This window comes from Hirsutella rhossiliensis, assembly GCF_020360975.1.
Source record: "Hirsutella rhossiliensis strain HR02 chromosome Unknown scaffold00001, whole genome shotgun sequence".
NCBI classification, from domain to species: domain Eukaryota; kingdom Fungi; phylum Ascomycota; class Sordariomycetes; order Hypocreales; family Ophiocordycipitaceae; genus Hirsutella; species Hirsutella rhossiliensis.
The window spans coordinates 3,244,215-3,257,837 of record NW_025408667.1 but is presented as its reverse complement, the minus strand read 5'-3'; the positions used below and the strand labels follow the sequence as shown (position 1 = coordinate 3,257,837).

The 13,623-nt window shown below is 41.0% G+C and overlaps 2 protein-coding genes across 2 annotated transcripts; one reads left to right on the top strand and one right to left on the bottom strand.

The window, feature by feature from the left end:
- Positions 1–6,003: 6,003 nt before the first annotated feature.
- HRG_00409 (cytochrome p450 domain-containing protein) lies at positions 6,004–7,342 on the bottom strand (the record flags this gene model as incomplete). Its single annotated transcript, XM_044858880.1, has 5 exons — positions 6,004–6,010; positions 6,078–6,344; positions 6,573–6,857; positions 6,954–6,987; positions 7,063–7,342. The coding sequence occupies 5 exons, from the start codon at positions 7,340–7,342 to the stop codon at positions 6,004–6,006; spliced, it is 873 nt and encodes a 290-aa protein (XP_044725280.1).
- Positions 7,343–10,491: 3,149 nt separating this feature from the next.
- Positions 10,492–11,482, top strand: HRG_00408 (cytochrome p450 domain-containing protein; the record flags this gene model as incomplete). The annotated part of the gene is made up of 5 exons (XM_044858879.1): positions 10,492–10,674; positions 10,737–10,858; positions 10,918–11,213; positions 11,280–11,344; positions 11,429–11,482. The coding sequence occupies 5 exons, from the start codon at positions 10,492–10,494 to the stop codon at positions 11,480–11,482; spliced, it is 720 nt and encodes a 239-aa protein (XP_044725279.1).
- Between the last annotated feature and the right edge of the window lie 2,141 nt (positions 11,483–13,623).

Sequence of the window (13,623 nt, the reverse complement as noted above, 5' to 3'; positions counted from 1 at the left end):
TTCAGCTACAATTGTCTATATAAGACAGCATGTCCGCTGGTAGATAGATTGAAAATCATTAACTTTAACACCTCTTACACACACCAATACACTACCAATAAATTCCGTTGAAAATCCTACCTTATACTCCTTCTTCCCCTCTATCACGTAGTCTTACGTGATTCCTTGATTTCCCAAAATTCCGCTTTTGCTTATATACCTTTAGAAGGTAGGGGAGTAATTATTATATTGCCTTAATTATCCTTCTTTCCTCTATCTAACGCCCCTATTTATACCCGTCTAGCATCTTAATTAACAAAGAAGATCCTGCTTAAAGAAGCTACTAATATCCTTTTAACTACCGAGCTTTTTACCGGTTTTTTCCTTCCTTTACAGCCGTTTCCGGCATATCCGTCTTATCTCTCGCTACTTTATGCTTTCCCTTATGCCCCTACCCTTCTTTCTGCTCCTCTTTTTAGCTCCTTCTTCTATACCGGGTGTTTTTAGCTTCCTTGGTCCCTCTTACTAAGGGATATCTTTAAGAACTACGAAATCAGGCCACGCTTCGCGATAAGTTTAGGTATATATATTCGTTATAATATTTTTTATTGTATTTAATTTATTACGTAAGTCTTTAAAAGATTAATAGTTTAGATGCCTTAAAGCGAGTAGCGTTATACTATTCTTCTATTTTAGCGTATTTATAGATTTTATATATCTCTAAAAGATATCTCGTTAATAAACCGTAATTATCGCGGTATTTAAGTAGCGTGCTATAATTAGGTTTTAATAATATAATTTAGTCGTTTAGGTAGCGTTAATCGATTTTCTAGTAGTTTAGTTCTATACTTAAGTAGGGTCTCGAAAGTACTTATCCTTTAAACCTAACTAAGAAGGCGTTATATTATACCTTTATTTAAAAGTATATTATATAATTTAGGTAGACGTATAATATCTATAAAATATACTTATAGTACTTATAAGTAAGTAGTATTTATAGATTATTTCTAAATTCTCCTTATAGTTACTATTCTTATTATAGAGCTATAAAGGTATTAACTATAGCGATAGCTATAGTATAGTCTCTTTTATATAGTGCCGGTTAATATCGAATTAATATAGCTTATTAGTTTTCTATAAGAATTTAAGGTATTTATTAAGTTCTAATTTTAAGTATTTCTTCGAATTCTTTAAAATATAGAGCGTGTTTTCTAATCGTAGTATTCTCCCTTAATAGTAAGGGTAGTAGTATAAGTTCGTTCTCGTCTTCTATTTCTCTAAGTATTTCTTATTCTTTAAAGCTTATATTATCGATACTTCGTTATTCCTCTTTAGGTAGTTATCTAAGTTTTATAAGTATAAGGGCTATATCTATATCTTCTTTATTATATTACTTATAGACTACCTATTATTATTATCGATCTTTATTTTATATATCTTCCTAGAATCGTTTACCGTTCTTCTTAATCTAGTCTTAAGAGACTCCTTTAGGATAGGAGTATTTTAGTCCTATAAATTTAACTTATTTTTATATTTTAAGATCCCTTTATTATATTATTATAAGGGTCTTCTTTAATAGCTTTAGGAACTATCTAGTACTATTTTTATCGCTTAAGTATACCGTATATTCGTCGTCGTAGTATATAGTCTAACTAAGGAGTTTATACTTTAGTTCCTATCGATTAGTAGCGTTTAGGTATTTCTTACCTTTTAGGGCTAGTACTTAGTAGGTTTTCTTCTCCTTATAAGGTTATTTATATTCTTTAAAGTAATATCTAAGTTTCCTATAGTTAAAATACTTTCCTTTGCTTTTCTATATTATATTTAGATCTATCTTACTTAGGTTAGTTATATAAGCGTAGGTAATAAGAGTTTCGCGCTTCTTTTTATAGTTAGCGTATCGGTTAAAGTTATTCTTATAGGAAGGGTTCTAGTTTCCTCTTCTATATTTCTTTTCTTAGCGTCGCGCGTACTATCTATTATTAATTTATACTACTATAGAAATATAGTCTAAGAGGTTATTAGGTCGATTTTCCTTATAGAGTTTATCCTTAACTTCTTCTTTAAGCCCGTCGTAGAATCGTAATATAAGAGGTTTATCGTCCTAATTAAGCTTTAAGGTAACTTATTAGAACTTCGTAGTATAATCTAATACTAAGATCCTTTATTAAAGTTCTTAAAGTTTTTATTTAGCTTCTTATTCCTTATTAGTTATTCTAAATACCTTTATAATAGCTTCTTTAAATCCTTAGAAACTAGTAAAGACTTTATCTATCTCGTTATCTTATCGCGCTAGTTAGTTATCGAGAAAGTCCCTTATAATAGGTCTAAACTAAGCGAGTACTATTCTAGATAAATAATTTCCTACGTAGAGTACCTTTTCGACTAGGTCTAAGAGTTTAATAGGGTAAAACCGGTAATAGGCCTTAAGTTAGGTAAGAAAGTCTTAAAGCATACCGTAAGTACCGTCGAATAGTCCTAGCTATTTTAGTTTAACTACTTTTCTAAGGTCCTTAACTTATCCGTTACCTCCTCCGTTCCTAAGTAACTATACTTTATATTAAAGGGTAATAATCTCGCGTATTATATTTTAAGGCGATATAGTAGCTCTAGAGTTAGTTAATCTAGTTTACTATATAGGTATATTAATAGTTACGATATTACTTAGAGTAACGCGGTATTATACTAAATAAGAGCTTTTAACGTATAACGACTAGTATTATTCTTAAGGGATAAACCTATTAAGGGGTTTATATTAGTAGATATAATAGGGCGTAGTCTAAGTAATAATAAGTATATTATATTAGTAATAAGTTAGAGGTTATAGACTATAGACTATAACTAGGTAATTAAAATTAGAGATAGAATTATAATAAAGATCTATATTAAAAGCTAGAGAGCTATCTATCTAAAGGAGTAAAAGTAGGTAGCTATATATACCTATAGAGACTATCCTTAGATTATAGGCCTAGCTATAATCCCTAATATTAGATCGTATAGAGCGTAGTAATCCTATTAATCCTAGATTACTTAGATCTCTATAATCCCCTTAATCCTATATCTATTAGATAGTCGTGCCGACTATTTATCCGTTAGACCGTATTACGTGCTTAACGCGGTCGACCGTTAGCGGCCTAGTAGCCGTGGTCGTAATAAATCTAAAGTAGCGCTTAGTATATAATATAGTAATAGGCTACTTTCTAACCTAGGCCTATTCCTAATTATTACTTTATATAGATAGGAGCGGTAGTATAGGTAAGTTTAATTTACTCTTAGCGTACCTCTAAGCCGCCTTAAGTAAAAGAGGGACGCTTATTTAGCGTGCCGCGCTTATAGGCGTTATAGGAAATTAAATATTAAGCACTACCTTATACTCTCTACTATACCTCCCTATAATAAGGACTTTAAGCCCTTATTAGCGATCGATAAAGCTTAGCTATAGAAGAAGGTAAAGGATATTAAGTACTTAATTATCGATAAAAAGAGTATACTAGGTCTATAATAGCTATTATAGATTAATAACCGTCTTTATAAGGCGTTCCTAAATAAGAATAAGGAGTTTTTTAGTAGTCTTAATATCCTCTTAGTTAGCGACTTCTTTTAGCTCCCGCTTATACTATAGAAGCCTCTTTATTACGATAAGGAGGTATAAGGAGTAGAGATTAAGGGTAAGAACGTATATCGGCGCTTTAATAAAACGGTTTTCTTAAAGGTTACTTAGTATTAGCGCGGCGATAATTAAGGAGCGTTTTACTTAGCTCTTAAGGAATTATAGCTATATAAACTATCTATAGAGTCTTAGAAGCTCCTCTCTAGCTATATTTAAGCGAAGCTAAACGATTAGGAGGTTACTAAGTTCGTTAATTCCTTATAAGTATATACTACGAAAGATAAGGTAAACGAATATAACTACTACTACCTTAACCGCCTAGCCCGGCCCGTTATATAGGTTATAGCTAAGAACGTTAGCCCCGGTACTACTACTACTCCTAACGATAAGGCAGGCAACCTTATAAAGTAGATTCTTATATATATTAGCGCCCGTTTAATACTAACGTCTAACCTTTAGTAACTAGTTAGCCTCTATAACGGTATATATAGTATAGTATATAATATCGCCTAGGCGCCTAAAGCTAACCCTATATAAGACCCTCCTTATATAATTATAATAGAGTTTAATAAGTATATAGGGCCGGTATTCCTAACTACTATAGATAGTAGGAAGATTATCCTAATTCTACTAGTAGTTAAGGACTTCCTCGTTAAAGCTATACTCTATACTTATATATAGTTTCCCTTAATTATATACTATACTATTATAGTTTATAAGTTATAAAGTATTACTAAAGATATAATTATAATAGATCTATCCTACTATAACTTTTAGACCGGATTAAGCTACGTAGCTATCTCGCGTATAAAAACGCTATAGGGTCTAATACTAGATACCCTATTTAACTATAATTATCTAACTTATACGTCGCTACCGGAAGGAATTAAGATAAAGATAAGGGATTAGTAACTTTATAAATAATAGATTCTTACTTAGAATCTATATAAGATAGGTTATAGGTCTATATAACTCTACTTAATGCTACCCGCGATAAGAACGATACTTTCTAAGGCATAGAAGAATATAAGATTATATATACTAATATACTATACTAATAGTTCGGTAACTACTAGACTAGTAGCTAGACTCGTAGCCTTCGGCTAATTATACGCCTTGCACTATAGCCCTAAACACTAAAGGTGTAAGGTATGGCGCAGTATTTTAGTAATCTATTATACTTATCTAGCTAGCTCACGTGCGCTATCACGTGTACGGCTGAGGATAGCTGAGGCCACATAGCTAGCTTCGTGGCCTCCTCCCTTCCTAGAAGATCATAGACGATTACAACACACCAGTTACCTCTATCATCTGTGCATGCATGCATTGAGACCTACCAACACATACATACATCTAAAAAAATTCGCCCGCCACGATTTAATTTGATTTGAATACGCTGCTGACCGATTTGATTTGATTTGAATAAATCTGAATTTGATTTATTTGTTTGCAAGTCTGCTTGGCTGTTTTGTATAGCAATATGGATCACTCCGAGGGCACGCGTAGAACCAGACGTCTCTTCCTGAAATGCAGCGCTTTAAACCAGTTCAAGAAGCTCAAGGCGGGGACTGCCAAGTCTCGCAAGAGGATGCTAGGCGAGGAGCATCACACGAGCGGCGCAAGAGCCAGCAGACCACGCGGAAGGAATATTTATGCAACTGTCATTTCCACCTCAATACGAAACCCAGGTTCGCCAACAAGTCCAAGTCTTCGACAAGACTTGAGCGGCCTCACGGCCGTTGGACGGAAAATACACTAACCAAAAAAAATCAAAAACTGAAGACAGTTTCAGCTAGAAGATGCCTTATCAACGCGAGTCATTAAGCTGTGATGTACCTGCTAGTGCATCTTAGCATCACCAAGGAGTTCGGCAGTTGCACCCAACACGTCGCGCCGCGTCGAGTCGCGAATAATCGAATTAGTATTTTGGAATAGACATTCGTACACCAATACTTAGAAGCCAAGCCATAACCTTATGGTATGGCCGGGTCCGGACCAAGATTTTGGCCCTGGCTCGAGGCTACGCCTCGAGCTTCTTCTCTTTTCTCCTCAGTTCTAGATGGACAATACCAAGGCACCTGCTTTTTGAGAAACTCCCGGCCAGCCTTTCACGCATATAGTGACCTCTTAAGTGAGACATAACTGCGCATTCTATCTAATAGAGCTAGGATTAACAATCCGGTGAACCATTGAATATTACTATACAGTAGTGACCAGGTCAAGGAGATCTGCATCGCTCTCCTCCCACGGCTGCTCGACCTCAATACTTCGAACTAGATCTGCTTGCTTCTTACTCCTTGGTGCTAAACTGTAAGGGAAATCCTTTGGGTGAGTAAGCACCCCTGGCGTTGTTTCAAGCCTGGCTTTAATCCCCATCCCGTGCCCATCAGCCGCTTTGCTGATATTGAAAACCGCTAGTATCTGCGCGATGGCCAGGAAAATGGTTGAGTCGGCAAGGTACCGACCGGGACACATTCTGCGTCCATACCCAAATACGTGAATACTAGGATCAGGCTCATTGCGCGGTTCCAGGTATCGCTCCGGGTCAAATAATTGTGGCTCGGCGTATACCTGGGGATCGTGGCAGAACCACCATACTGCAGGGGTTAGGATTGCCCCCTTAGGGATAAGATAACCCTTGTAGATCGTATCCTCTGTAATCACATGAGGAGTGCCTAGCGGCAGGACCGGGGACCATCGGAGGGCTTCCTTGACTATGCCGCTAGTGTATGGCAGCTTGTCTCGATCATCGAACCTGGGGAGGCGATCAGCATTGGTTATTCGGTCGATCTCCTCCTGCGCCTTCTGCTGTATATCTGGGAACAGAATCATGGCCAGAATGAAGCTGGATAGGCTCGAAACTGTAGTATCCAGGCCCCCTCCAACTAGAGACACGGACGTCCACTTTATAGCATCCTCGTTCCTTTGACTGAGCTTCGCATCAACGCTACATTGTTCGATCTGCGTTGATACGTATGACGACCGATTGTTGCCATTGGCCATCTGGTGCTGCACAAATGAGTATGGAATATTTGCTACCGCCTGATTGATCTTATTCCATTCTCGTGCCGTCTTCTTGAATGTCATGCCGGGAAGCGCATCGGGCAAATACTTTAGTGCAGGGAAGATATCAACCATCCAGGCCTGAATCATATGTGCAAGCGATACATTGACCATCATACGATCGACCAAGTCAATTAGTGGATCGGCTTTGTTTGCCTCGATCGAATAGCCGTAGGTCAATTTCAGGATGATTGCGCCAGACATCCTGTAATATTGTCAATCGAGGAAACAGCAACCGAGTTTTTCCAAGACGTGGACAGTATTCTTAGCCTTTTAGATATAGGCAGACAATATAACCTACGTTTTCAAGTGCTTAACTAGACCTCCTGGTTGATCTAAAAGGCGAAAAAGTAACCGCCGGACTTCTACTTCCTGGAGATTGCGATGACGGGCTGCTATTATTGGCGTACCTAGGTGCTTGTGTATAAATCTTCGGTACAGCCGCAAGGTATCATCAAGGTCCAGGGCGTGGACAAATTTGTCGAAGCCGCATAACGTATTCGCAAACTCGAACTTTGGTCGACCTGACGTCTTGGTGGAAATCTTCTCTAAAAGGTCGTGTGCTGCCTCTTTATCGTGAAGAATAATGCGCGTCTGGCCCAGAACGGTAATCGAACTGATTGGGCCGTACATATCCTTATACTTCAGCCAATGCTGAAACTCAAGGATGCCCTGTGGCGGGAGGTCCATGACATTCCCGACAAAGGGTAAAGGTTTGGGACCTGGAGGAAGGCCTGGGGCAAGCCTTTTTCGAGATTGTTGCTGATACACTAGGAAGCATATCATCAAAGAAAAATATCCCAGAGCTACAGGTAGCGTTGCCATGAGTGTGTGGTCTCGTGAGCATTGATGTTGAATTTCGACGAGATCGCGAATTTCCACAAACTCAAGAGACAGCGCAGTATTTATATATACGGCTTGCAATGGGCATCATTCTTCCTAGTCAATCCTCTCTGGAGAAATCACATCCACACCAGATATATGTCCTGTTCCACCCAGCCAAGATCCCCTGCAAACGTATGGAATGCATACCAAGGCAGGGTGAGGAATCAATCCATCCACGGACGCCTTTCGTGGACGCTAAGCATGATTTGGGATAGCTATGCGAGGATACAGGGATGGCACGGCTCATATTTGGGGACGTGTCATACCTGTCGTCAATCCACGAACGCCCGTCGTGGATTGATTCCCTACCCTGTACCAGGGTATGGGCCTCGACGTGACCAAGCAAGCTTGTAGATACGTAATTCATATCAAACCTTTCGAATTCAAAAGTTTTTTGACCAGCGTTGCTATTCTCACAAGATAAAGAAAAGTACATCTTCTGCATAGCATCAATTCTATTCGAGCACCAGCGCAGGCAAGGCGAACAGAAAATCAGTGGTACGCCACAGCACATGGCCCGCCGAATTATCATAACAAAACCAACTCGCGGACGTTTGGTGTCATTTGTCCGCCTCCATCCTGTTGAACTTTAGGATGAACCTGGGGGGAGTGTTGCGCGGGATAGCATAGGGCAGGCATTTGAGGGCCACCTTCTTTTGGCGCACGAAAATTCCAGACTGTGCACCGGCGGAATATGCTATTGTACCTCAGATGCACACATTGGAAAGCTTAAGCTAATCGTCATATTTTGAAAAATTTCAAGCAAATATCCACGCCTAAATTTACCTATGAAACCATGTTCGTAGAGCGGGGAATCCATCTTGTAACCTAACCCCTGCTCTGCAACCAGGAGTATCCGAGTTGCAGGATTGCAACACCGTGTGCTTCGTCCAAATCTATTCACTCTAAATCGAACCGGATGCTTCAAATCCAATCGAGTTATATGGTCCGTATGGACGTAGACAAGATAAGATTGGCATTTCGCAACTTACCTATCATAACGTTGCCGCGGAATCTACGTTGACTCCGTGGAAAACCCAATATAATCTGTAGACCCACTACTTAAGGCATGGGGTAGATTTCGTGGAAGTTTAAGGTACCGCGCCACGCCCATTGTCATTCGTAGAACTCTGGTGCTGACCACCAAACTTTGAACCAGGGTGGTTTTCCATACTGTATTGCAAGGGTCTTTTCATGCAAGGTACATCTTGTCCATTTATGCTCGTTTAGTTGGTGTTTGTAGGTAGCTTGCTGTACCGGTGAGGGTGTTGTATGTGGGGCATGAACCAAGCTATGGACCTCGATGTGAACAGGCAGGAATGTTGGTCGTGTTTATATTTTGTTGATAAATTTCAACCAAATATGGCATCCTGAAGCGCGTCTGGGATTTTGAGCTAAGCGGCCATGAGGGGTATACAGCGAAATGGCCTATTAGGGCTAGTCAGACGAGCAGTCCGCAGACAGATTTTAGACAGCATGAGGCGGCTACATAGGCTGCAGGGAGGCTGCATATACGAGGCTAAATAAGGCGCCTAAAAGAGGGAAGCGAGAGGTGGCAGACAGGGCACAACAATACACACGACAACACCTGATCACATGTAAAGACACTTCTGTGACTGGTTTTCATCTAGTGTCATCATCCCTCTCGCATGCTCTCCTCGCGAGACGTCCGATAACTTGATGTCCTGGTACGCTGGCATATCGTCTGGCCTATGAATTAATGAAACCACGTTCCTAAAGCAGTGAAATCCATCTTGTCAGATGCAGTTCCTACACTCCAAACCCCGGTTGGAGGTTTGCAAAACATGAATCGTGTTCAAATAAGTCCAAATCAACCTTGGATGCTTCAAATCGAATCGAATCATATGGTCCGCGTGAGACATAGACGTCTGAGTAAGATTAGCATCTCGCAATACGATCGAGCCGGACGCTCCCCGACTCTGAATGTATGGTCCTCAAGGTATATCGCCTAGTTCACCCGAAAGCCATTATCAAGCATAATAAAGTATAAATTAATTAGATGTACGCTTCCGGCCCAGTCCAAGCGTCCTCTCTTTCTTCATCTTGAAAACAAACCTCCGCCCTGACGTGCGTCCCATGGAACCTGGCAGCTCGCTCAGTCTTTGTTTGGCGTTTTTGGCCGGCGTCACCCTTCACTTAATCGTATTTCGTTTTGGTGAATGGCACTACCATGTGTGGAGAATTATAGCTGCCACAGTTGGCGTGATTATAGCATGGACTTTCCTGATGGCCTCGCTACAGGCGCGCAGGTCACTTTGGGCGGGATTTCTGGATGCTTTGTCACAGTTGCTAAGTTCGATCCTGGGCATATATGCCAGCATGACACTCTACCGCGCTCTATTCCATCCGTTGCAACGATTTCCCGGACCCTTTGCCGCCAGCCTGTCGAGCTTTTACGCAGTATTTCTATGTTTCGGGAAAGAATCTTTCTTTAGGCAGGTTCAAAAGCTGCATGGAACTCGCATGTATGGGGACTTCGTGCGAATAGGCAGGTGAACCGTGTATAGGATATCATGTGCCAAGCTAAACCGAGCACACAGGGCCATCCGCGTTATCAATTGCTGACGCTGATGCATTTAAAGCAATTCACACAGCATGTGCGAAAGGACCAGAGTACGATAGTTTCTTACCTGGCACCTCGCTGCACAGCACGCGAGACAGAGGGAAACATGACCGGCGACGGAAGGTATGGGACAAAGCATTTAACAGCCAAGGTGCGTACCTGTTCGCCGGTTAAAACTATGGCGTTGTATTCTCACGCGCATTTACCAGAACTTGAAAAATATCAACATCATGTAACTCGTTACACCAATCAGCTCATGTTGAGGATCGAGGATGCAATCGACGGCGATCCGATCAACATGTCGAGATGGTTTTTAATGTATTCATATGACATTGCGTCAGAACTGGCATTTGGGCGAAGCTCTAATACAATGAGCAACGAAGCATTCCCCCCTGCCATGGAACCTTCGTTCTCGCATTCTGCGGCCATCGCCTTGGGCGCCTTGAATAAGGTTGTCTGGCTATTGCTTCTGCTGAAGCGGGTGCCAGGTTTGAATCGCCCATACGTACAATTACATCAATGGCTGTCTACACAAGTTAACCAAAGACGAATGGTGAGTGATTCTCCGCCTGGGTCAAGATCCTTCTAAGAAAAGCCACCGTTCCTGCATATTAGTGCAAGGAGCCTGCCGCAGACATCTTGTCCTGGATCCTGGCAGAGTTGGGCAACAAGGAGCCAGCTTGGCTAGAATTCCAAAATCTCAAATGGGATGCTTATTTGATCTTGATGGCTGCAAGGTTAGTACTCAACCTGTCGTATGACTACGGCCATGCACAATCTAATCGGCAGCGTTCAGCGAAACAACATCCCACACCCTCAGTTGTCTATTCTTCGAGCTGGCCGACCATCCCCATGTCTGGACAATCCTCCAGGAAGAGATTGATGAATTATATGCCCATGAGGAACAGCCAAGCCAAATGGCCTTGGCAAAGCTTCCATACCTCCAGGCATGCATCAATGAAGCCCTACGTCTCTACCCAGTGCTTCCATCAGGAGCGCAGCGGGTCGTCCCAGCCGCTGGGCTGCAGCTGAAGAATGCTTTTATTCCGGGAAATACTATTGTGCAAATGCCGTTTTACACGATCTACCGAGGTATGTACCGGTGGATTTGCGCATCTTCTACCTCAGCCGAAGCATATCTTGACATGATAATTACAGATGAGCGGCTTTTCGACCAGGCCGATAATTTCATTCCGGAACGATGGACATCGAAGACAGAGTTGGTAAAGGATGGATCAATATTTGCTCCATTCTTAATCGGTCAGTCATCTTTTTAAATTCAAGCACCACTCATTAATAATGCCCAGGACGATCTTCGTGCATTGGAAAGCAGTTCGCATTGTTCCAACTCCGTCATTTAACAGGGGAGATTGTGAGGCGATACAATGTGCATCTAGCAACCGGATTTACTCGGAAGGACTTTCTTCAAGGGCTTCAGGAAGGTGTTACGCTCAAGTCCGAAACGTTATACTTACGCTTTACTCGGAGAAGGTGTTCAGAAAGTCAGATAAACAAAGGCTCATAAAGTGCTGGAGAGAAGACATAGTGTCACGTGCCAGCGAAAGCAGACCTCCGAGACATTACGGAGGTAAGCCGTCAGAAAACGGAGGTTGCTATTTTGTTAAAAAGACGCCGTCTCTCAAGTGTTAAATGAGCTCTTCAGAGATCAACAATGGAATTAATCGAACCCCGTTCTTCACTCTCTGTTTAGTCGCGCTTGTACTCTTTACACATAGAGACAGTGGCAAGAAACCAGTAAGGCGATACAGCCCATCAACAAATGAATAATTATGGGTTGTTACAGGTAGCGATTCCAGCGAATATGAGTGGTATAGTGGGCCTCCAAAAGTAACGAGCAAACGCGTATCGCCTAACGCGACTAGTACGCCTCCACTAGGGCTTTAAAACACCCATAACTTCTCTAATAATTCCCATACTAAGGCCTCATTGAGTCTAGTCTCCTCGCAAGAGGATAAGGATCGCAACGATATATAATTCGGGCGTTCTGCTTAAGTAATTACTATAAGAGAAGGCGTTTCCCGCGGAAGCATCTACGGTATCGCATCGTGCTACGAGTAGCAGATTAGTGGTGCTAACCTTAAACGCGCTGGGCGCCCTCTAATTCTATCAGAAAGAGAGAAAATAGCTATTATTCGATGCATTAAGGCTCCTTAACCTTAATCCTTTAGCATTAGCAAACAACGTTAGTTATATATAGAGTAACGACTATTCTTTAGTATCTTAAAGACGGGGGTATTAAGCTCTCTAACGCCCTAAATTAACGGAAAAGGTAGTCCAAAAAAGGCTCGCCTTTACGAGACGCTATATTAATATTCCTCTAGAGGCGTAGAAAAGCTAGGTCTTCTCGGACGAGAGCTAAATTAGCCGGAGCGGCAAAGAGGGCCAGAAATAGGTCTTCTATAAGCCGGTATATAATACGCTAGCTCTTCTCTTATGCTAGCTAATTTAGCCTAAGGCGAGAGACTTCTTAAGCAGAACGTATAGCGTTTAAGTAAGCTAAAGAAAGACTCTATAATATTTTAGGTCGCTTTTTTATATACTAAACGTATAGCGTTAATTACGCTCCCTAGAGACCTAAATTCGCACCGGAAGGCATTACGGCCTAAGTTATTAAGGACTACCTTATCGAGAACCTTCTAATAATAGTCGAGCTAGGCAGCGTATTTAATTAAGACAACGCTCCTATATATATAAGCCGCCTTATTAAAGAATGGCTTTACGATTTCCTCTTAGAGAATAGGGTTAAATCCGTCGATTAGCCGCTATACTCGCCCGATCTTAATCCGACTAAAAATCCATAGAAAATCGTTAAGTAATAAATCTAAAGGGATTATCTAGAGCTTTAGCATCTTAGCTCTAATTCCTTCTTAAAATAGCGGCTCTATAAAGCTGCTATTTAAGCGTAGGAAGAGATCGAAGACGATATCCTTAAAAACCCTATCTTATTAATGCCTTATAGGCTCTAAGCCGTTATTAATATAAATAGCTGGTATACTAAATGCTAGATAAATCTAGTAAAATATTCTCTTTATTATCTATTTAGGGAGATTTTCTTTAAATTTCTATTCTATTATTTAGCTTAGATAAATAGAAAACTATATTATAGTATAGACTTAAGGCTAATGCCTCGATACGCGTTTGCTCGTTACTTTTGGAGGCCCACGGTATAAGTAGTATGCCTTCTCGATCACGTTCTATCTTTTCTACCGGTCTGACCGGATAGTACTACAAGTGCATAATTATAGCGAGGAAGTAACGGCAAAATGGCGGAGGTTCAGGGGAGGGGAGTGGCATGAGCTGGTGTAGTGGCAAGGAATAATGAGCAGGCACTTGCTTGTTGAACAAAGGTTTTGGGCCAGCTTTTTACAGGCATATTCAGGCACGTATATTGATTTCTAAAGAGCTCACTCGTATCGTCGTCGGTCTGGAACCGAGGATAGGTCCTACGTTGTATAAAGCCCCTGTGGAACTAGGTATGGTC